The sequence below is a fragment of the Camellia sinensis genome, chromosome 10, assembly GCF_055761805.1.
Source record: "Camellia sinensis isolate YWXY chromosome 10, ASM5576180v1, whole genome shotgun sequence".
NCBI lineage: Eukaryota > Viridiplantae > Streptophyta > Magnoliopsida > Ericales > Theaceae > Camellia > Camellia sinensis.
The window spans coordinates 23,932,409-23,956,589 of NC_138970.1; the positions used below are offsets into that span (position 1 = coordinate 23,932,409).

Here is a 24,181-nt window from a genome sequence, read left to right on the forward strand (position 1 = left end):
CTGAGTTGGACTAAAGTTATCAGTTACATTTTTTATAAGGGTAATGTTACATATTCCTAAATGTCGCCTTCAAATATATCAGAATTGGGTTATTTTTGCCAGGATTGACTTTTTTCAAATTGAACATTTAATTAAGAAAGAAGTTGTTCAACACACAATTACAAATATCCAACTCGTTTGGGAGTGGCTATTTTAGTCAAAAAATCAAAAAGTTACTAAAAGTTGTCACATCACTTTTTTACTTTTCTGCACATTTTTTCATAAAAAGTCAAAAAGTTACTACAATAGGCTGTTCCCAAACGAGTCAACAAACATTTATAAAAAAAAAAAAAAAAAAAAAAAAGGGACATGTACAGATTCTTGGTCAATGGCCTAGCTTCATAGACATTTTTTATTTTTTTTTTATAATAAAATGTGCTACACAAAAAGATTGTTTAAAATTTTGACGAAGTGGACTGAAATTAACAGCTCATGATGTTCCGAATTTATTTATTTTTCAAAGCGTCACAAAGGTATGCCAAAAAAATAAAATAAAATAAAAGAAAGTAAATTACAAATATATCCTCTAAAATTTACTTAAAACACGAATCAGTGTGTTTGGTTTGAGTTTTTTGGATTAAATTTTTTGAAAATTCAGTTTTTTGATTTTTGTGTTTTTTATTTTTAGTGAATATTTTTAAAATTTTAAATATTTTTTTTACCTTTTTAGATGCACTTTACTTAGATGTATCTAAAAAGTAAAAAAATTGTGAAAAAATATTTTAAAATTTTAATAAATACATAAAAATACAAAAATTGTACTGAATTCTCGTATTTTATTTTAAATTTTTGGTATTTAGTGAATTTTTAAAAGATTTTTTTCACAAATTTTTTATTTTTTAGGTATATTTATGTTAGGTATGTCTGAAAAGTAAAAAAAATTACTTAAAATATTAAAAAAATTCAATAAAAACAAACAAATACGAAAAACAAAAAAGTAAAATTTTTTGAAAAATGTTTTTAAAAAAACACAACCAAGCAAGCTGAATAATCTTCTACTTCTAAAAATTATATCTTGCCTTTTTAATCACATAACAAATGAATCCTTTTATAAATCACATAACAAATGAACATTTTTATTAATAAATCATCAAATCAATTAATAATTTTTAATGATTTTTGAAATATATTTCAATTAACAATTCGAGTAATTTTATTATTGTATAGAAAATAAGTTAGGAATTTTCTTTTTTTTTGTTAGTTAAATAAAAAATTATGACAAGAGAATATTTGTAATTTTCAAAATTATAGAAAACAATCTGTATTTTAAACAAATTTTAAAAGATATATTTATAATTTACTTAAAAAATAAAATAAGAAGTGACAAGTGGTACCTGGAGAATCCAAACGCTACCAAAAAGTTACAAAAAGTGAACAAATGTCATCCAAAATATTAGATATCCTTTTATTTAGCTCACAATATATCAACATCCTATTATTCCATGAAAGCAAAACAGAGAGGCAGGAGGGGACTCAAACAAATGCAAGGTTGACATAGTCAGGCACGTTGGCAGAAATTAATACTATGTTTAGTTGGGGGATTTGAGAAGGAATTTAGAAAGAAAAATAAAAAAAATAAGTGAAATGTGAACAAAACATATCTATATTTCACCTAGTTTCACACACTTTCCCCTTTTCCTTTCCAAATCCCTCCCCAAATCTCCCAACCAAACACAGCGTAAATGACCAAAATTCTATCAAGCTAACATATGGAAAGATTTGGCTATTTTTTTTACTCCAAGATGACATACTAATGATCGTTTATCACTAATAAATGCATATCTCAAAATTGTAATAACATTTCGCAATTCTTAAGTATGCAAATGCATACCATATGCACTTACGCAAATTCTTACAAATATATGCAAGCTACCTCACAAAATCGCATAAGTTTTCATAAATATATGTAAGTTAATCCATAAAAATTTGAAAAATCACAATTTAAGTATATTTGTGAAAACTTAAGTGATTTTATGAGGTAACTTATATATATATTTGTGAGAACTGACGCAAGGTGCATATCATATGCACTTGCGCACCCAAACACTTCTCACATTGATCCTAAACCCTATAACATTAAAATAAACTATTACAATCATGTTTAGAGTTGGATCACTATTGACCTTTTCCGATCCATAAGAATGAACACAACAAAATAAAACGAACAAGCGATTGTGATTCAATTATGATGGCAAATGCTAAGTAAGAGAATAGGTTGAAAGAAGTGGAGGTACAACAATGGGGCAATTTGACACAAATATAATAAAAGCAATGAAAATATTAAAACAGAACCTTCATACTTCATAAAACAATGAAACTCATGAAGCATTTGATCATAGGAAAATGGAGGAAAAATCACAATGCAAACATCAGCAATCACACTGCAACAACTGGCTTGTAACATATTCAATTTTTCATCTCCTTCCTTTTCTTATCTATCGAATAAAACAAAACTTTTGCATATAGATTTCTGATGAAGCGAAACATGTTAAGAGAACTACATAATGTATTAGAAGAAATGACACAAGTCACGCAATGTGTTTGGCCAATTCAACGTTGAATTAGCCTTTCAAAAAGTATCTTTTATAAAAATTATTGAAATGAAAACATATGAATCCTTAGCAATCTTTGGTACGGGAATTTTATGGAATCTAACTAAGTTGGAAGAGCAAGGCAAGAGCCACCATGCACGGTTCAAAGCTCAAACCATCACTGTGGCAACATAATGGATTCTAGATGAAACAACATTGCAATTACCAGTTCATTAATGAAATTAAGAATGTATAACTACTATCAACGTTTACAAACTCAGTTTTTTTCCACATTCAGACTGCCAATAGAGATGACATTTAATTTTGATACTTTCATTTGACTCTAGAAAATAATACAGTTCAAGCAATTAAATACAACTTTTAAATGGAAATAATACAGTTCAGTGCATGCTCTCATTAAGAGGAAATTCTTGGCAATATTTCTAACTTAGAGAACCGAAAATCATGATTGATACCCTGAGATTCTAGAATCTTCTAAGAGACAATTACCAAGAGGAGGTAGCACTCCATACTAGGTTTAGTTGCCAAGAAGTCCTGGGGAACTAGAATTATAATTTGGAATTGAAACCTATGTTTTCGAGTATCGAGTGCAGGTGCCCCTCCTAGCATCATATCTTTCTAAATCTAAATCTTAGGATACTAGGATATGCATTAAAGTCGGGTATGGGTACAAGAATGCGTCTTGAACACATATATATATTGTATATTGTATAATATTCTTAGATAAGAATCTAAGACGGCATACATTATTTAGAAACGTGCTTCAATTTAAATGGGACTTAGGAAAAATATGGAATTTATATCTCCATTCGAGTGAAAAGCTAGAAATATTTCTTTACTAACAAATGTGATGTTGTCTTCTTCAAATGTCATATAAAATTAGAGAATCCAAGTATCTTAAATAGGTATGAGGGTGAGACACATATCTCACAACCAACCCTTGTCACATCCGGCAGACACGGGTATAATAGGGGAAGTGGAAGAGTCCATGTAACACAAACCAAAACAAATGCTCAGCATTGAATAGTCTAAGGTTTTCAAAGTATTCTTTCCTTGTGTTTTCGCAGAACCTGAAGGAATAACAGCTGGAGTTTGGCTTATTGATTCTGTATGTCATTTTTGGATAAGCAATTAAAGGAGTTATTGTTACCTTCTGATAAACCAACTCAAATCCATTAAAAGGTTCAACTAAGTATTAGCATAATTGGATGCCTAACACATAACTTGGATGGGATTGCATTCTCTATTAAAGTAGCCAATTGACACAATTTAAATTGTTCGCACCGCACTTGTTATTTTGCCTCCGGTTTCCGAATGTTTTAAGTTTTGTTAGGGAAAAAAATGTCAAGATAATAATACTAATTGTCAGAAAAAATGAAGATCACAATTTCGATGCAGTTGCATCCATTGATAATGAAGAATTTTCCACTTCATGAAAGATATGGTACATAAGGAAAGAACCATACTTCTCAACAAAAGCAACACAGAGAAGTATTCAAAAACCGAGCAAATTTCAGGAAACCAAGCTAACATTGATCAATGTTCATAGAGCATTTAAGTAAAATTAAGATTCCAATAACATCATATTTTAATATTTATCAAAATCCCTTGGAACTATTAACAGTCATAAGTCCTCTTTGACATCACACAATTTACAAGAAGCAGAGCTCACCTCTACACGACACTAACAAAGAAATACAGGAACTAAATTCCTACACAGAAGATTCCTGGAAATTGCCAACGAAATACAGTTACAACTTACAAGTATGCTGTCCATGATGCAAATTCCATTCTTAAATCTCTAGAGAATATATAAAGTGCTCACCAGCATTATTCACCACTTCCTGCAAGCTCAAGATGTAATAAATCTTGCTTGAGCCACAAATATCACCACCACCAATAAGAAACCTCCCTGACAAAGAAGACTGCAATGTAAGACAACCCATCCACTTAAACTAGCATGAAACACAACAACCACCTCTAAAGAAGCAATCTTGACCCGTAAACAAAACACCACCATGACTACAACCTTTGATTATCTCAGATCATTATTTGCAGCTCAGGGTGACATCATGATCTATTTCAGTCACCAGAAGCCAATATTGGGAAAATAGACTGCTACCCATAACTTAATTGCACACGTAGTAATCCTAAGACCTGAACTCTACCCATCCAACACTAGTTATAATGAAACTAACAAAATTGGCAATTGGGGTTGCTGTATCTGCGTTTAACTCATTCAATTGCACAAAAACCCCAAATGCCAATTACTACCATTAACACTGCTAACCATCTAGAACAACACAAGAACAAAAACAACACCTACTGCTAAACTCTGAGAAGTTAAACCCAGAATCCAAATTGACAAGGGAAGGCAAGAATTACCCAAATTCAATCATCCCCAGTTGGAAACAGAGTGAGTACTTTCCTCCCATTAGCCGCAGTCCCCGATTCCATATCCTCCACATACGATGACGCATGACTCTGCAGCGGTGCTCCCATTCGATGAACACTCTGCGACTGCCTCGCCAAAAACGAATGCTCAAATTGCCCATTTGGCTGCGACCCAAAATGCCCCATATGCCGATACTGATTCTGCAACTGCGAATGTCCACCCACAGCCACCGCCGCTGCCGCCATCTGGTGGTGGTGCTGCAAGGCGGAGACAGGCACAAATGGCAAGAAATGCTCGGAATTCGATCGACCCGGGTGGAGAAAATGAGGCGGCACTGGCGAGCTAGCGAACAAATGATCGGTGGCGGGATCACTCCCACCGCCGCCGCCTCCGCCGCCACCGGCGGAGATCCCCTGCATACGCTTCAAGTAAAGGCGGTATTTTTGGAGATGACTCGCTACGTTCTCGCGAGTCAACCCGTCAACACTCATGAGTTGCATTATGGTTTTGGGTACTGCGTTCTTGATACCCAAATGAGCCACGGCGTCTACGAACCTCTTGTGGAGCTGTGGAGTCCACACGAGCCGAGGACGTTTGAGGGTCCGAGCAGGCTCGTCGCCGGCAGACCCAGCTCCCAACTCGGCCAACTCGGCCGAAGCGGAATCGAATTCGGCCGAGTTGGGTTGGGAAGAAGGGGTTTGAAGTGGCGGTGGAGGTGGTGGTTGTGGAGTATTGTTAGGGTTTCGGATATCAAAAGCAATAGCGAGATCAGGGGTGATTAGGGTTTGGGATAAGGGCATGAGTTCATCAGGAGATGGGAGTTCATCTTCCCATTTTGAGAACCAATTGGAGTCATCTTCCCTCATATTTTCTTGATCAAAACCCTAGTTGAGGAATTTTGTTTGAGAGTGGTGTGAATTGGGTAGAAGTTTCTTTCTGGGTTTTTGATTTTGGTAATCTTTATGGGTTCAAAATCTGTGAGGTTTGTGTAATTGATGAAGAAGAAGAAGGAGAAGAAGAAGAAAAGGGTGGGTCAATAAACATGGTAGGTGTGGGGAAGAAAGATTGAAGATTGTTGATATGGGTTTCTATGTTTCTCACTCTCTCTCTCTAAAGATTAAAAAAGATTTGATTTGCAGAGGGGGAGAGAGAGAAGGGGGAGATGGAATGGATGGAGGAGGGAGGGAGGGGGATTCGAGGTGGATCTTGTTTTTCTTTCTATTTGTTCAGCTTTTATTATTACTACAATGGTGGTTTTTGCAGGATGACTTTTCTTATGATTTTTATGAGGGTTTTATTACAGTTACTTTTGACTTGAGAGTGACATGTTAATAATGTGGTGTTGAATAGAAAAAAGGGATATTGCAAATGGGAGCAGTTTTTCTCTGGTTCAGTTGTTTAATTGGAGCGTTTTATTAGGCATAACGTTTAATATTTAAAATTTATTGAGTATTATAAAAATATTAATTATTATTTAATCAGATTATATTTGTATTAATAATTTATTTTTAAAATTACAGTTACAATTGACATATATTTATTCTGATCAAACGACTATCGATATTTAATTATTGTGATTTCTTATTCGAATAAAATACTTTACGAATCTTAAATATTGAATGATTTGAATTATTAATGTGGATTTTGTAATAGACCCACTGAGTCTAATAATACACTCTAGTCTAATTTCAATTCGAAAACGAGCCTCCACATTGCAAATCTAACTGGTAAGATTAAATGGTTCTAAAAGTAAAAAATAAAAATCTGCTAAGATTAAAAGATAATAATTGCAAACAAGAAAAGTATAAATATATTACAAAAATGAAAAAATAAAAATAAAAAACTAGAATTTGATCTTTTGATAAAAATGTATTTCAAGTTTTTAATTCTATTATGATTCAACTTGACAAGATAAAAAACACATGAAGTCATGATTTATTTTTATTACCATGCACAAACTTTTTGTTTTTGTTTTTGTAAATTTCTCCTAGAAAGTATTGAAAAAACTCAAAAAAAAAAAAAAAAAAAAATGGGCAAATTACAAACACCCCTGGAGGTTTGGTGAAAATACAGATCCCTCCCCGAGGTTTAAGAAATTACATCCCGCCCCCTGAGGTTTATATTTTCATAACAAATTGCCTCCTGAGATTTTTATTTTCATACAGATTCCTCCATAATTTTTCCTAATTTGTTATGAAAATTTGACTCTCAAAGGGCAATTTGTAATTTCTCAAACCTCAGGAGGGAATTTATATTTTTACCAAACCTCGAGGGGGTGTTTGTAATTTGCCCAAAAAAATTAAATTAAAGATTTGATTCCGATAACAAATAAAAAGCTCTAACTTTTCAATTATGTTAACTAGTCTATCATTCGTGCTATGCACGAAATAATTATAGATATTTATATACGTTTTAGATTTTAATATACAATTTTTTTTTATAGATTTTTTATAAAAATAATTTAACAATGTTATCACTAACCATAGTGTATGGGAGAAGTTGAAAAGGGTGATGCAATAACTATACACGGGTTGTATCTATAATTATTTGTATAAGGGGATTTTGACCAAAGCTCTCAAAAGGCATATGGATTGAAAAAAGTTAATAAATGTTGATCAAGGGATTTTGAAAAACTCAATAAATGCAGGCATTTGGAAATTCATGTGGATTGAAAAAAGATCAAGGGATTTTAACCAAATCAATAAATGCTGAGATTTTTTTTTTAAATCAAAAATTTTAAAAATTAAGATTAGGATATTAAACATCCCACGAGACTGGGGGACTAGAAACCATTTTTTCCCCCTATATATAGATAGATTTTAAAAGGCTAATAAGTGCTTTTCATACATTAATTGTTTAATATTGAGATTAGTATAAGTGGGTGTTTGGGAAGTGAGTTTTTTTGTAAATTTTTTTAATTGTAAGATATTATTGGAGAATTTTTTTTTTGTGTTTGGAAAGATAGTTGGGTTTTTTGTGGTTGGATGTGATACTTGTGAGAGAAAAAGTGAAATGATTATGGGGTTTTATGTGATATTTTGTTTGAATTTGTTTTATTTATTTATTTTGTAACTAATTTGTCTTTTAGTGAAAAAAAAAAAAAACCAAAAAAACTCATTCCCAAACAGCGCTTAAGTGTTTTAGAAATAGTTAAAAAGTTAGAATAATGCTATATGTATTAATTAATGTACTAACTAGTATACTAATAGATGATATGACATATTTTAGAGGTTTTAGATATTTGTAATTTGTATAATAGGTTGGGTCAGTAGTAATGGCATAACACTAGTTGGTACACTGGTGTGTACATTAATTGGTGCATGTACCATCACTGAAAAAGTTAAGACGTATTTTAGAAGGTGGTGTTACATGTATCAATTAATATATTAATTAATTTACCAACATAAGTTATTGCATTGTGATTTTAAAACTATGATCTCACTCATTATATAAATTATATATATTTAAAACTTCTAAAATTATGTCATATCATTCGTTATCAATTAGTGTATATAAGATTATTTATATTAAAATGACTAAAAATTATTACGTAACGAATGAAAAGTACATTGAATTCTACATTTATTATGTATTTATTTTTTTGGCAATGGTTTACCTCCAATCCGTGATCGGATTGGAGGGTATTATTAGGCTCGTAGAGGCCCACTATGGGTCACGTTTTAATAATCCGAACCGTTGAATGTGTAAGACTTGTCGAATACTATATATCTATAAAAAATTACATTGATCGGATATCCATAACTATGTGATCAAATCAGATTTTTGTAAGCTCTTTATTTTTCACCATCAATTTTTTTTTTTTTATACAAAACTGATTTGATCACATTGTTATCAATATTCAATCAATGTGATTATTTACAGGCATATAATACTCGACAAGTTCTATATATTAAATGATTTGAATTATCAAAATAAAATCCATAATAAATCTCTATAAATTTAATAGTACCATCTAATCCAACCGCGAACTAAAGAGAAGTCATTCCTTATTTTTTATAACACTTGTTAACCAGAAAACGGCGTCACTGCCGTGACCCCTCGCTGGTGTGCACTTGCTCTGCCTAAAACAACACAATTTCACTTTCTTTTTTTTTGGTTTTCTTTTTGTGTTTTTTTTTTTTTTAAATTTTTTATTCTGATCACCTTCTCGCTATTTAAGTATGTTACAGTATTGTTTAAAAATCACGTGTAACGTTTTTTTAATTATTTTACAGTTAAATTATTTTTAAAAGGGTCAAATTATTTATAAAAAAAAAAAATAGAGTTTGACTTCTGTAATAAAATTAAAGTTTTAAATTTAATTTTGTTAATTTAAATCATAATATTTTTATTTGCTATCAATCCAAATCATGCACCTATTTTTATTACAAAAAATTGATGAAAAAAAGATTATTTTAGTTATTAAATTTAATATAGATATACATAAAATATATAAAAATATCATTTTTTGTTGAGTATAATGACTAAAATATAATTTTTTGGGAGTTTTACTTAACAAAAATAGTTAAAATAGTTTAGATTGAAAATAAATTAAAATAGCATGATTTAAATTATAAAATTAAAAGATTAAGATTATTTTGTTTATAGGGATCAAACCATGTTTTTTTCTTTTCTTTTTTTTTTTTGTAATTTTTTCTAAAGGAAGTTAATATAATATAATTTTATGTCTATATATATAGACATACTTATAAATAAATAAATTTAAATTATCAGTCACATTAATTTGACGTACACTTTTTTACATTGTCAATATCACAACATATTTTTAATATAATTTTATATGTATGTATATATAGAAATACATATAAATAATTTAATTAATATTATCATATATATTTATTTAATTAAGAAAGTGCCTATAATCTTTTCGTAACGTATATTTTTACTAAATGACAGGGTGCTTGTGATTTAACAAAGCCTTTGTTTGGTTTTTCTCCCAGGCTAGATAATTACAAAAGACAAAAAAAAAAGTTACAAAAAGATAAAAAAATTACAAAAGTACCAAAATATCCTATATATAAACAAAAAGTCAAAAAAGTATCATTCTATACTAAGGGCAATTTTGTCATTCTAAAGCTAAAAAGTCAAAAAAGCCAAATAAGAATACCAAACGACTAAAAAAACCCTAGGCTAAAAAAATCAAAAAAACCAAAAAATTAACTAAAAAAGGCAAAACCAAACGACACCTAAAATGTCAAAGATGTTTGTAATATAAGTTCCAAATGTCAAGGGGCATTTGTGATATATTCAAAATATATTTTTCTATTGATTTTGCTTAATGAAAATATGTAAATGGTTTACATTAAAAATAAATTAAAAATTTAAAGTTTAAATTAATAAAATTAAAAATTTATAATTTATTTTGTTATAAAGGTTAAACTTTAGAGTGATAATAAACAAAAACGTTACATATTATTCTCAAATATAACTCCAACCCGTAAAAAAAATAAAAAAAAAGAAGGAAGAAGAAAAAAAAGATAGTGAGATTGTGCCGTTTTAGGCACAAGAATGGGGGTCACTCGTATCTTGTTAACAATATTTTTTTTTAAAATGGTATCAATACTAACAATTTGTTTGTTTCTCGTAACTAATGTAGAATAAATAATTTAGACAACTTAATTACTTTTCTCCCTTCATTATGGGTCACGTCTCCCATTCTTACCGTTGTCTATCACTACCTCCAGGGCCAACTCTAAGGCTACATCTGGTCCCTGAATTTTGTCTAAAAAGGTCCCCAAATAAGTTTCAATCTTCAGTTATATTTGGTTCATTGAAATAAAATAAAATAAAATAAAATAAAATGAAAATACTCCGACATAATGTCCATTCTTGTGTTTGATTTACTGAAAAAAAAAAAAATATATTACAAAAGAAATTATCATTACTATTATTAGGAAATTGTTATTCTATAAAGAGACTAATAAATGATTAATTATTCCATTTAATTTAATTTAATTTCAGGGAGCCAAACACTATATAATAGTGTTAGTAGTTTAAAAATTAAGTTTTACAAAAATATTTTAAACAATTGAATTGGTGAATTATTTAAAAGTAATGAATAATTATTTGTCAAATGTATGAATTACTTATAAAATATTATTTGATTATACCAATTACAATTATATTTGAATAAATATATATATATTTTTTGAGCTGAAATTTATCAAATTTTACAACTCAATCTATCATATATGGAAAAAGTATGAACAAACTAATAACGTTAACAATCGAAGGTATTTAAAATTTATCTCCATATTAAAATATTTATGAGAGTTGGATCTTATTTTTTGAGTTCACTTTGGCCCCGAAAAAATTAGGGCTAGCCCTGACTACCTCTCTTTGGCGATGTAAATCTGGCCCATGAGCCCGCAGCTCATCAGAAGCTTGCCCAAGGCTCGATTAGGCTTGGCTAGGCTCAAGCCCGAGCCTAGTTTGAGACATTAGGCCTGGGCCTCGGTTGTGTGTTATGGAGCTCGACCTATTGTTTCGCGCAATGCCCATTCAAGACCCGACTGAGGCCTAACCCCCGCCGAGGTCCGGTGTCATTTTTTGTAGAAAAAATAAAATCTTGATGAAAAATGACCCGACCCGACCCGACCCGACCAAGGCACGAATAGTCCTGAGTCTGAGTCTAATTTTTTAATTTGTAGACCGACCCAAATCAGGATGGGCCAGAACAAACCAAATTTAGATCCCTACTTCTTTTCTTCATAGATTCACTGCCATTCCTTCATCTTTTTTTTCATCAACTGTTACTCCTCTCATTTGCTAATTCACTGTCACTCATTTTCTTCCTTCTGTGGTCCGTAGCCACTGCCATCATCCAACATTATTGGCAAAAATTAGTTAAAATATCTATTCTCCATTAATTATAATTTACAGATTATTAGGATTAATACCACCTTAAAAGTTAAAAAAATAAATTAATAAATGAATTCAAAAAAATTTGATAAAAAAATTAGAGTAGTTGATATTAAATTTTTTACTCAAATTTAAAATTAAATTAAATGAAAAAAATTAGTTTCACAAAATAAAATTCCACTCTCTCTCTTCCAGGTAAACCCCCCATCCGCAACAAAACCCCACACCGATTCGACGACATCTCGAAGTGGCTTCGCCTACTGCTTCCTCTCGGATGCGATGAAAGCTTGTGAAGATAGCGTTGTCAAAAGGTTCCTGAGGTTGTGTTGATCCTATTTCCATTCAAAATTGCTGATTAAGGTACTCTTCTCACATGTATACACTATACATACATGCAATTCTTATATAGTTGAATCATATGTCCATCCCTATAATTGGGTATTGTGAAGAAAGTGGAATAATTGAAAAAATAAGAGGAATTGATGCAATGTGGAAAGGAATAAAGCATACTGCACATGTCTTTCATCTAATGTACTTGAAATTAAATATATATATATATATATATATATATGATCATGGAATACCTCTTTCACATTGATAGACCTTTTATATAGAAGATGCCTTTCTTTGATACTTGATGTGAGCACAAATACCACTTGTTAACTTCTTAATTTGGATCACCTTGATACCTATTAATTACTTATATAATCATATCATGGATTTGGATAGTAATTTGGAAATGAAAAGGGGGAAAGGTAGGTGAAATGCTAATGAAATATAGCTACATTTCACCCATTTTTTCCCCTTTTCCCAATCCAAATCTTTACCCAAATCCATGTTCAAAACACAGACTTTAGGAACTGTTTGTTTAGCAGGATTAATAGTGAGAGGATAATAATCTATGAGATTAGTGTATGATTGGTTATCTAGCTGGATTAGTGGGATAAATAATTCCTTATTTTCCACGTTTGTTTTGCAATGGATATGAAAATATATAATTCCAATTATATGTTTGTTTTGAAATATTAATTATAAGATTAAAAAATCTGCCAATTTTTGTTAGATGGAATGTTATTGGAATCTAATCTGAATAATAAAAATTGCAACCAAATACTAGAATGTGAGTCCTATGGATTAATAATCTCAATACTATGTTATAATCCACCCAATTAAACATGCCCTTAAGGTACTAGGGTATATTAGGAATGTCATGGGTACTTTTAACTTCTTAGTACTATGGAAAACGCTAAAGAATATATTCATAAACAGACTTATAACTTAAAAGATTTAAAGAAAGTAGAAAAGAAGAGAGGAAGGAATGAAGTGCAACTCATTGTAAGAAAAAGAATGAATGCTATCCATAGACAAGTTTGTTTTGAAAATATTCAAGATTCAATGTTGTCCTCTCTTTCGAGGGAAAGAAAATGGAAAAGGTAAATATTTTTTTACACACTTTGCATCTAAAATGGTTTGAGAATCTTACAGTCTTACAATTACTTGTTTTCATCATTGCTGTCATGGCCTCATCAAAATGAAAAGCTCCTCATTGTTATCTTTGTTGTCGCTATCATTCTTGTAATTGGTGTGGAACCATCACCATTATCATCATCATTACCACCATTTTTGTCTTCTACTTTTTCATCCTAAATGAATACACAACAGTGAAGTAGAAAATTTGTTTGTGAACAAAATATTTCTTCAAAGGAGCTAGAAATCTATAATGGGCATAAAACTTACATATTGTTGTTGTTGTGGTTGCGGTTGCGGTTGTTGTTGTTGTTGTTGTTGTTGTTCTTCTTCTTCTTCTTCTTCTTCTTCTTCTTCTTCTTCTTCTTCTTGCTATTGTGAAAATAACAGTATAAGATATGTTGATAAGTAACAAACACAAGAACTTACCTAAAAGTGTTAACCAAGGATGTCTAAAACTTGCAAAAAGAAATCCCAAAAGAAAGCCTTATTTTGAATTTTTTGATAGGTTTTTGTTACTCCCGTCAAATATTTTGAAAATAGCTTTTCTCGCTCATAGAGGAAGAGTACATGCTAGTGTCCTCTTCACTTTCGATGTGAGACTTAGAACATGCCTAGCAGTAGCCAAGGTTGTTGCAATCTTCTATCGCCACAATTAATTCTTTTTAGTTATGTCTAAGTACCATGACTGCCTCCTGGTTAACCATGAAATGCTGCAGGGCTCTCGAGCCCACATGTTCATGTACACAAGTCAGTTCTCGCAATAATTCTCTCTGGAGCTGCTACAACCCCTTGACTCCTGCAGGCTACGTTGGAACTAGCCAAGAGTATGGCTTTCTTCTCAAGAGAGCAGAGAAACGCATACAATCACCCAAGGTGTGACCATTGAGACTTGTTGGACAACACAAATCTAGAATGCAACAATCCAATTGAGAATTAACCTAAAAATGCAAATTCTTAATACATAGGCTTGTAAAGTTTGAGGCCCAAATATGACACGAACGTGTCCAGAAACAAACATGACCGCCTAAGGTGACCATTGTGACTTATTAGATGATACGAATCTAGAATGCTATAAACGAATTGAGAATTAGCCTAAAAATGCAAATTCTTCGTACATAGGCTTGTAAAGTTTAGTGTCCAAATATGGCATGAACGTGTCTAGAAATGCAGGCGATCACCTAGGGTGTGACCATCAAGACTTCTTAGGTGACACAACTCTATAACGTGGCAATCCAATTGAGAATTAGCCAAAAAATGTAAATTCTTAACGCATAGATTTGTAAAGTTTGAGATGATACTAGAAGTAACATTGTGGGAACTCAAGTCACCCATAACCCTCATCACAAAATTCTGACGTGGGATCAACATATGTCAATTCAGGTTGGTGTTGTTACAAAAAGTTTAAGTCAATTATGAAAATTGTGTGGGTTTAGACTTATATGGCTTTTGGTATATGGATGTGTGCATGTGTGTGTGTTCTTTACATGTAACTAAGAAAAACGATTCTTGTACCACAAGGAATCTGTGGCACCCCAATGAACCTTTTGAATTGTCATTACTCTTCTAAAATTAAGCCATTTAGAAAAGAAGTGTGTACTTTAGAATTTATTTGGCCTTGGGGTGTAGGTGTAATGTAACCAATTGCAAACTTTCGATGTAGGACTCAACACATGCCCATCTAGGCCAGTGTTGTGAAAAACTCCTTCCCCCAACCATGTTATCGTCGACATCCTTGCCATAGGTCCAAGTTAACTCCACTACAATGGTGCGTAAACATTTTTTAATGATAAAATTTACCTTAAAGTATATAATGGAACGAAAAGGTGAGTGGTCATCATGTGTAGCTAGAGTTGTTGAGTGTTTAGAGCATACCTTTCCTTGGGTGAAGAGGTAATGAATGGTGTCATTGAGCTCGCCCCTCCAGTCTCCTGTTTCTGTTTCTGTCTCTTCCCAGTCCGACACATCTGTCCATAAATCTGTTTCTCTTACATAAATTAGGAGCCACGGCTGCCCCTCTTTCAGTTTCACTTCCCTTAACTTTGGGGTGCTTAAGTATTCTTGAGAGAAAGTCTCCATTTTGGGGCATTTAAGGACAGCTACACGTTCTAGCATTGGCAATTCTAAAGTACAAGAGATGCTGCAAAAACTCCTCAGCCTCAGTAAACTTTTGAGTTTCAAATATTTTAACCTGGGGAACAAAATTTTATCTATCTTTCCTTCGCCTCCTTCCTCTTTAACTATTTCTTCCATCTTAAAACAACGATATATTGTTAGTTCTTGAAGATACACAAGAGCTTTGACCATGGATTGAGAGAACAGATTTGTCAAACTGCTACAATCTTTAACAATCAACGACGATAATTTTTTAAAGAGAACTCCGCGGTGATCGTTCTTGCATATTTGTGTGAGTCCATAAAGTTGGATTAAAGTGAGCTTTCTCAACTGTGTAGTTGTTAGCTCCCCTACCTCTCCAAATACATCTTCCACCGAACCACAGTACCATATAGTGACATCTTCAAGATTTGGCATCAATATAAGCATTTGAGATGGAATTACATTTCTTAATTTGCTACAAAACTTCACATTTAGTGCTTTTAGTTTGCCAAAGGAGCCAATCAGAAGTTGGTTGGACCATATCTCCTTTATGATCTGTAGTCCACAGAGCTCCAAGTTCTCCAAGTTAGGAAATGTAACCTGTAGACATCTCTATGTTAAAGATACACTGAAAAGTAGTATAAAAAGAGAGTTCAAGTTTGACTAACATTTAATTTCTACTTACGTTTTCATTGAAGAGAGGTTGAATGGGATTTTGAAGGTTGTCACCTGAGAGCTCCTCTCTAGATCCTTCATCAATCACCTTCACTTTTGAGTAGAAACTCTCAAGGTTTGGCAGACTTTCAAGCTTCAAGAATTTCAATTTTGGGAACTCAATTTTAACCATTGAACTTTCACCTTGTTCATTCCCCTCTGCGACAATTACTGACATCATCTTACATTCACATATCTCTAGTTCTTCGAGTTGTGCCATACTATTGATCACCATGTCTTGTGAGAACAGATATCTCACATTGTCACATCCATGAACATGTAGAACACGCAGGCCTGGAAAGTACACATATCCCATTGGCTCCCTCTTTGAAATATAGTTCAATTTCGGTAGATTTTTTAATTTCACTGATTTCAATTGAGAGAGCATGACTGAATCTCCTTCTTTAATATGTAGACCCTCCAATTCAAATACCTTTTCCAATAACCTGCAACCTTCTATGATGAGTTCTTCAAGATTTTGCAGCCTTGACAGCAAACATGACGGAATAGCTTTCAACAGCTTGTTGCACTCTTCCACCAGTATTTTTCTTAGTTTAGAGAAGGATCCTGCTGGGAGTTTCTCAGGTACCATCCCTTCCAAGTGGTCAAAGTTCCTGAGTTCTAGTACCTCCAAGCTTGGGAATTGAACCTGCAAACAAGTCATCAGATCAATAGTAGTTATATCGTCTCCAGGGATGATTATAATATGTCTCCCTTTCCAGGACATCTACAATATATCAAATTTAATAATGGGAATAAGATTTTGTTGCCTTTTGTTTTGTTATTCATATATCAGATATAGAACTTAAAAAATATTGGATGAGACATTTGATGCATACTTCTGTGGATGCAGATTATGTTCTAAGAACATAATGATCACTTTCTCAATATGAAATGTAGAAACATACCTTTGGTGGGAAGATAGATTGCAAGGCAGCATTGTAATTGTCTCCAGCAGCTAGATTACTATTTCTAGGGCAAAAATTCTTGATCTTTGGTAGACTTTCAAAGTGCAAGGTAGCCAGTTTAGGGAACTCTATCTCATCAATCCCTCTCGAGAAACCATTGAGGCTTGGTAGGTTCTTTAGCTCCAAGAATTCCAATTCGGGGAACACTATCTTGTCGGTTGAATTCCCATATTCTCCCATTTCCTTCCAAACAACTTCTTCCATCATGTCACAACGACCGATGCTGAGTTTTTGGAGTTGCAGCAAACCTCTTGCAATTGACTGTGAAAAGAGATTTCTCAATCTGTCACAAAACAACAATCTAACAGATCTTAGGTTGCTGAGGCAAAAAGTAGTTTGAGTTGGATCTTCCACAAGAAAATGAGTCAAAGCAGGTAAGTGATATAGTGTAATCCCTCTTAGATGCTTTAATGAACCCACTGGAAATTGACCATGACATATCTCTTTCAGGTTAGTCAGGTTTTGCAATTCCAGTGACTCGAGGACTGGGAAAACAGCACTAGGTGAGTCCCAATACATTGTGTTCGCAAGACATTCAGGCGTGTCACAAGAAACAAGGGTTAAATCCCTCAAGTTTTGAAGCTGACCATCTTGAAGTAACTCTTGTACTGCGGTCTCTGAACCCTCCCCTTCTAAATGCAGAAGTTCAGCACTCTTTAGCAGCTTATCAATCCCACTCTCTAAAGGAATTGGCATTTGAGGTATCAGTACCAAATGCTTTTCATATCGGAATCGACTACAATCATAGTCATTGTAGTAGTTAAAATCACCTACTGATATCTTGTATTTCACCAGGTTCTCAAAGGATGGATTTCTTGGCAGAAGCGCTGCGTCTGGTATATGAATGTCTACGGTACTCAAATGAGGTAAGGACTTCAGTTCTGTGAGGGTTGCGTTTCTTCTTCCTTTTCCTTCTTCGGCCTCCCAGTGTTTAAAGCTGTCTCTCATATACAGTTCTTGTAATTGGACTAGGCCTGATATGACGCCTGGTGATATTCGTTGAAGATTTTTACATTCTAGCAGATCTAACAACCTTAAATTAGTCAATCGTCCTATTTTTTCTGGCAACACCTCTATGGATGAACCTCGAAAGCTTAGGATTTCTAGATTGACTAACTCTCCAATTATAGCTATGTCTCTCAACTGGCAAGAATGCAGACCTAATGTTTGGAGGTTTCTGAGTAACCAAAGCGATGACGGTAGTAATTGAATAGGCATGCCTGATAATGTTAGAACCTCGAGTTTTCTCATCCCTACAAAAAAATTGTATGATCTTTTTAGTGAATCATTCTTGCATGTTAACATGAGCAACTTGAGCTTTTTGCACTCTAATTCCTGTGGAAACTCATGTATTGTATCTGCTATCACTGAAATTGAATTGTAGTGATTATAAATTCTGTTCTTTGGCCACTCTCTCAATTCAACACCATGTTGTACCATGAACACATGATCATCTTTCGACGCAATTGATATGGCAACATCACGTACTGCATCGTGCATCTTGACATGGTCATCCACATCACTCTTTAACAGTAAATGACAGCTTTCCAGTTTATCAACCAATGCGCACACTCGATCTCTTGCTTCCCCTAATTCATCAATGTTACTGAACAGCCTTAGCCCCATTCCCAATCTTACCAACTCTTCGATTGGAATATCATAATCTTCTTGAAATAAACAGCATAGCAAAAACAATGACTTTGTTTCCTTATTATCTAGAAAATTGTAACTGAGCTCCAGAGAACGATGCACTTTGGCGTTCACTTCTGAGCTGCTTTCTCCACTTGGCCTTCTTAGTTGTCTAAGCGCATCACTCCACACATGCCTGTTTTTATTCCTTAGAGCCTTTCCTATGGTTACAAGTGAGATCGGTAAACCACCGCATTCACTAGCAACCTCTTTAGCTATTTTTTGCAGATCAGGGTTCTCAACAGATTCACCAACCATCTCCTCAAAAAGTTGCCATGCTTCATCATCTGGTAGGGCTTGAATTGCGATATTCTTTTCAGTTCCCATTTCATTGCACACGTCTTGAATTCGCGAAGTCAACACAACTTTGCATCCCTTATGGTCTGTTCCAGAAGGGATGCCTACGTCTGCCAAGTCGAGGCGGGCCCAAACATCATCTAATATCACAAGAACCCTATCGACATCCTTTAGTCTCTCGCGTAGCCGACTTGCTCTTGCAAATTCACTTTCGTCTTCGAGTTTCAGACCCAACAGCTCTGCAAGATTGCGTTGGATCTTCTTCAGGTCTGGCTGTTGGCTAACAGCTGTCATCACAACCTCATCAAATAGATTCCCTGTTTTTACTTTTTGAGCAACATCTTTGACCATCGTTGTCTTCCCGATCCCACCCATCCCACATATCCCAATCATGTGGATGTTATCATCCTTTAAAGCCTCCATAACCTCTCTCATAGTAGATATTCTCGACTCAAAACCGTTATTGCCACCGGTGGATGTCGAGCCCATCCCAACTACAGGAGGTGGTGGTGGTGGTGGTGGTGGTGGTAATGGAGGAGGAGGAGGAGGGTAAGACACCCTCTCAAACTTGCCATCAGCTTGGAGCTCAACAACGGCTTGAATTTTCTTCTTTGCCTTTCTACTGAGAGCGTAACGTGACTTGAGGTTGGGACACAATCCATATACACATCCATTCTGAACTTGGACCGTGTCTTCCAGAATCTTCTCTGCCTCTGTCTTGATCTCGTCCACGCTTGTCAGCCAAGCCACTACATCAGGTCCGATGACTTGTAAATTTCTTCTGTCCGCATCAACCGATAGTTGCAAGCCAACTCTCGTATTTTCCAGCTTCTCAACTTGGTTTCTGAGATTGTCGATGTTGCTGTTGTAGTTGATCATGTAACCGAATCGTCGCCCAATTGGAGTCAATATAAACTCTCCAACTTTCGCTGCGGCATTTAGAGCTCCTCCAAGAATTGCAAAGATTTCCACCATCTCTCCTGTTAATTGACCTGTTTTCTTTTTCCTCTGTCTTTGGTTTATCTTTATCTTTATTATTATTATTTTTTTTGGTGGGTTTCTTGCAGCAATATATATAGGATGACACACTGAAAGAAAGGTTGAAGACAAGTGCAATGCAAAAGAAAGATATGCACAAGAATCTAATTCAAAGGTAACAAAAGAAAGTTTCGGATGCTTACCATTTCTGCTATAATGATAGATGATGAAAGAGGCCTATGATAAATATATTTGTAGAGAGAGAGAGAGACAGAGCAGTGACTCCCAGCCAAACTGACACAGAATGAGGTTCACAAGAGCACATATGAAGTGAAGCAACACCGATAGGGTCTGTGGCCAAGTCTGATATGAGCTCCTATTGATTCAAAATGGTGGATTCGACAATTTTAGATGGGGTCAATATATTTTTTTCGATGAACGGCCCACAGTTTTGGACCAATAAGAGGTTTTGTTTCGTGTGAACAAATTTATTTTTGTCTGTAGCCTTGGTGGTAGATACAAATTGCATTGGTTACAACGGCATTTGCAGGTCAATGGGGTATATATATATATATATATTTATATTATTAATTTAGACTTTTAAGTATAAAAAAATCAGTTAATTAGGTCTCCCACACTTGCAATGAAGTTGCCTTTTCACCTTAGGGGTCTACATTTCATAAAACTGAGGTGTGAAAGCTTTTGTGGGTTGTGGGCAAGTTGACATTCCTTACCAACCATAAATATCTCTGTATGATGTTATTAGAAACATAATAGCAATTTACTCATTCATAGTTTGGAACAATTATGATCTGTTATATATAATTCAGGCATAGCTGCTGAGAATTAAGCCATATATGTGTATGAACTTGTCAAAACATAATTGATTCTGGATCTATTTTACGATGCAGGTAGATTATGAAGACACTGAAGAACTTCTCTAGAAGCGACAAAGCTTTCTCAATTCTTCTTCAAGAAATAGTAAAACCTTGTTTATGTTTTCACTTTGTTCATTTGGGAATTTGGTGATTCATCCCATAATTTGTGACTTGATTACAATTTTCTCTGCGTAATTTCCGTGTGATAAGTTGTAACCCTCCTTGCTGTTGCAAATCATTGACTATATATATTTATTTTATAAGACTGGAGACTTAGCAGAAAGGGTTTTATGGTAAATTCTCCATAAAATTCTCTCCTCTCTGTTTTCACATTTGGATGGTTCCTCGACAGCCGATGTGAACCAATTTTAACTTATAGGGAAAGTCGTTGGTAAAATTGACCATTTTCATCTTCGGCTCTTACGGCCGGCCGGGGGTGGTATTTATATATAGAAAAAGGCTATGGTACAACCTGGTAAAAGGATGCATACCGTATGTATTTTGTAATCACAATGATTTGTAACAAATCACAATGATTTATAATTTTTCTCGCCGTAATAGTTTGTAACTTTTTAATATTCATAATATAATCACAATTGTTCATTACGGAGATTCTCTCTCTTTGATGTTAAAACATTGGTAAGCAATGTGGTGTAATGACTCTCCTTGTGAGAGAGAGTTCATGGATTCCATTCTTAGAAATGAAATGTGTTGAATATGTTTCTAAACTCTTGTTTCTGAATTGCACGAGTAGCCCAATTGTTAAGGATTCTTGGAACAAATCATCATCTTGTATCAAATTTACTCTATACACGTAATTGTCAGGTGATTGCATGTATGTAAGATTTTATTTTGTAATGATAAGTCCAACTTGACTCTACCTCAGAGAGCTTTCTCGTTAGAAATAGAAAAAAGAAAAAAGAAAAAAAAAAAAATGTAAAAACCTTCATCACAATTAACAAACATGATAACACGTATATAATGTAGATAAATAAATTTCCCTAGTGTTTATGTTTTATTTATATAAGTACATATTTATAATTTTTTATTAATTGATGTGACATTTATTATTTTATTTTTTATAAATTTCATTTTTTAACTTAAAGTTTCATTATTAAATATCATATCAATACATATAAAAAATTATTAATCTGTACATAATTTTCAAACTAGTAATCCACCAACAAAGAACCAATTCACAATACCACAATAGCATATTAATAAAAATGAAATACATGAAATCAGAATAAACCAAGTGGCCGGGGAGAGTTTCCTTCCATGTGACTGAAATTTTGTTGGAAAATTATCAATTAGTACTTTCAGAAAATTATTACAGATTTATGAAAAAAATTAAAATTTTAATTATTAATATTTATAAAAATTATTATTTATCTGTAATTTTTTCTTAAGAACTTATACTTAATTGATATTTTTCCAATTTTGTTTAGGTGTTTTTGAGGAATGGTCCTATAGGTCTACCATGGGCTTATGATGTTGGATTTTGTAAAACTCATCATGAGTTTTATTTTGATGATGTAAATAAGTTAAATTATTTGGAAGTTCTATTTAAAAGAGGAGAAATCTATTTTAGTCTCACAATTTTTTAGATACTCTCAAAAGTCTACTACGTATTTTTTTTTCTTCATTTTTCTTTGTGCATTCATTCTTATCTGTCTCTTTCTTTTCCTTTCCAGTGATTGACAATCATGCCTTACTTTTGTTCTTTCTCTTTCTACATGAGAACAGATTAGATTTAAACTAAAAATAGTTATCGGAGTACAATCTTCTCTATATATTTGTTTCTTTCTTTCGATCTCTCAATTTTTTTACATTTTCTCTGTTACACACTTCTATTTTCTTGTTTTAATGGAGAAATTTCTCAAATTCTGAATAAATTATTTTCGAGTTTTAGTTACAGACGGTAAAACAGTAAAATTTTAAAGTTTTAATTTTTTTGGTGCTGAAATGAATCATGTTTTAAAGCTGTAAAATTTTACAGTTTCATAACATGTTTTTTAGTTTGATTAATAAGAATAAATGATTAATAAAATCATGCTTTAAAATTGTAACATTTTATAGTTTCAAAGCTTGCCTTTTAGTTTGATCAATATTAGAGATTATTTACTTAAACCCTACAAAAATTAAAAAATAATATATATTTTTCCTATTGTTGTTGTTTATTGTTTTTTTTTTCAAGTTATCAATATTTAACACATTTTGTTATATTTTTTCACTACAATTTCTTCATTTTTTTTTCCAGTAATATTCTGGACATTCCGGTGAATATCCGATGATTTTTTTGATGTCCAGCGAACATTTTGGACATTCCGACAACTTCTAGTGATGTTCAGAACACTCCGGCGAGACTCCGATGAACTTCCCGGTGATGTTGAACATTCCGGCGAGTCTCTGGTAACCATTTGACAGAAGTTCAGCGATGGTAAGATGTAATAGCATTTTTAAATTTATATTAAAAAAAAGAGATTTTTTTTGTTGTTGTAATAATTAAAATTATATAGGATTAATTTGTGCAAGTGTTTTGTTTTTGAATTATATGAATTTTAAACTTTGTATATGAGGCTTACTAGTAAGTGTCCCTTTATTTTATAAGACTTTGTATGTAGATCATTTATAACAAATACTGAATCAATATTTATAGCCATATAATATTATCATATTTATTTTAAAAAATAAATAATTTATTCTTAATAAAATCATATAATTATAAATAAATTTTTTCATTATTACAAAATCAATGATCCAACAGCAGCTCAATCTTTATCCCATTGTGGTATTATTGTCTAGTTATTTTATGGAATTGAATTATTTGAAGCTGGTTATCTAATTTGAGAGATCATTTAAGCTTAGCGGGTTTATTTTAGAGTCAATTTTAGTAATTTGAATTATTCACTTTTTAAAATTTATTGAGTAAAAATATTCATTCAAAAAATTAATACAACAATGATAGAAGGCCCTAATTTCTGTGGCTCAAATGGCTCGAATTTGTCAAAACGACGTCGTTTTGAGTACAAAACAACATCAAAATTGCCAAAACGACGTCGTTTTGACAAATTTGAGCCATTTGAGCCACAGAAATTAGGGCCCTCAAACATTTTCCAAATTAATATGATTGAATGTTATAAAAAAATAAACAACAATTATAATTTTAAGAGTAACTATTCATATTTTGTAATATAAATATGATTCAAATACATAACTATCGAT

The 24,181-nt window shown here is 32.8% G+C and overlaps 2 protein-coding genes and 1 long non-coding RNA gene across 5 annotated transcripts; 1 reads left to right on the plus strand and 2 right to left on the minus strand.

Annotated features, from left to right (window-relative positions):
• Positions 1–4,144: 4,144 nt before the first annotated feature.
• On the minus strand, positions 4,145–6,324 carry LOC114272422 (transcription factor MYBC1). Its single transcript, XM_028214112.2, has 2 exons — positions 4,977–6,324; positions 4,145–4,503 (listed from the first exon to the last, which is right to left on the minus strand). The coding sequence occupies exon 1, from the start codon at positions 5,850–5,852 to the stop codon at positions 4,983–4,985; it is 870 nt and encodes a 289-aa protein (XP_028069913.1). The 5' UTR covers positions 5,853–6,324; the 3' UTR covers positions 4,145–4,503; positions 4,977–4,982.
• A 5,766-nt stretch (positions 6,325–12,090) lies between these two features.
• LOC145801018 (uncharacterized) lies at positions 12,091–21,219 on the plus strand. Of its 2 annotated transcripts, none has more exons than XR_014341826.1 (6): positions 12,091–12,228; positions 17,565–17,617; positions 17,757–17,815; positions 17,910–17,980; positions 20,168–20,253; positions 20,990–21,219. It is a non-coding gene; the product is annotated as an uncharacterized LOC145801018 (long non-coding RNA). The 2 variants fall into 2 exon arrangements; XR_014341827.1 differs by lacking the exon at positions 12,091–12,228 and adding an exon at positions 17,351–17,488.
• LOC114272432 (disease resistance protein At4g27190) lies at positions 13,184–20,201 on the minus strand. 2 transcript variants are annotated; one of them, XM_082891084.1, is made up of 5 exons: positions 17,055–20,201; positions 16,118–16,795; positions 15,211–16,032; positions 13,606–13,707; positions 13,184–13,511 (listed from the first exon to the last, which is right to left on the minus strand). In XM_082891084.1, exons 1-5 carry the CDS (start codon positions 20,073–20,075, stop codon positions 13,395–13,397), a joined length of 4,740 nt encoding a protein of 1,579 aa, XP_082747210.1. In that variant the 5' UTR covers positions 20,076–20,201; the 3' UTR covers positions 13,184–13,394. The 2 variants fall into 2 exon arrangements, with proteins under 2 accessions (XP_082747210.1, XP_028069928.2); XM_028214127.2 differs by lacking the exons at positions 13,184–13,511; positions 13,606–13,707 and having other exon boundaries at positions 13,998–16,032.
• Positions 21,220–24,181: the final 2,962 nt, after the last annotated feature.

Excerpts from the sequence above, each read along its gene's own strand:
- LOC114272422 (XM_028214112.2), bottom strand. The coding sequence starts at position 5,852 with ATGAGGGAAGATGACTCCAATTGGTTCTCAAAATGGGAAGATGAACTC.
- LOC114272432 (XM_028214127.2), bottom strand. The coding sequence starts at position 20,075 with ATGGTGGAAATCTTTGCAATTCTTGGAGGAGCTCTAAATGCCGCAGCG. Across the intron at positions 16,796-17,054 it reads AATCTATCTTCCCACCAAAG|GTTCAATTCCCAAGCTTGGA; the intron begins GTATGTTTCTAC and ends ACTTGTTTGCAG. Across the intron at positions 16,033-16,117 it reads AACCTCTCTTCAATGAAAAC|GTTACATTTCCTAACTTGGA; the intron begins GTAAGTAGAAAT and ends AGATGTCTACAG.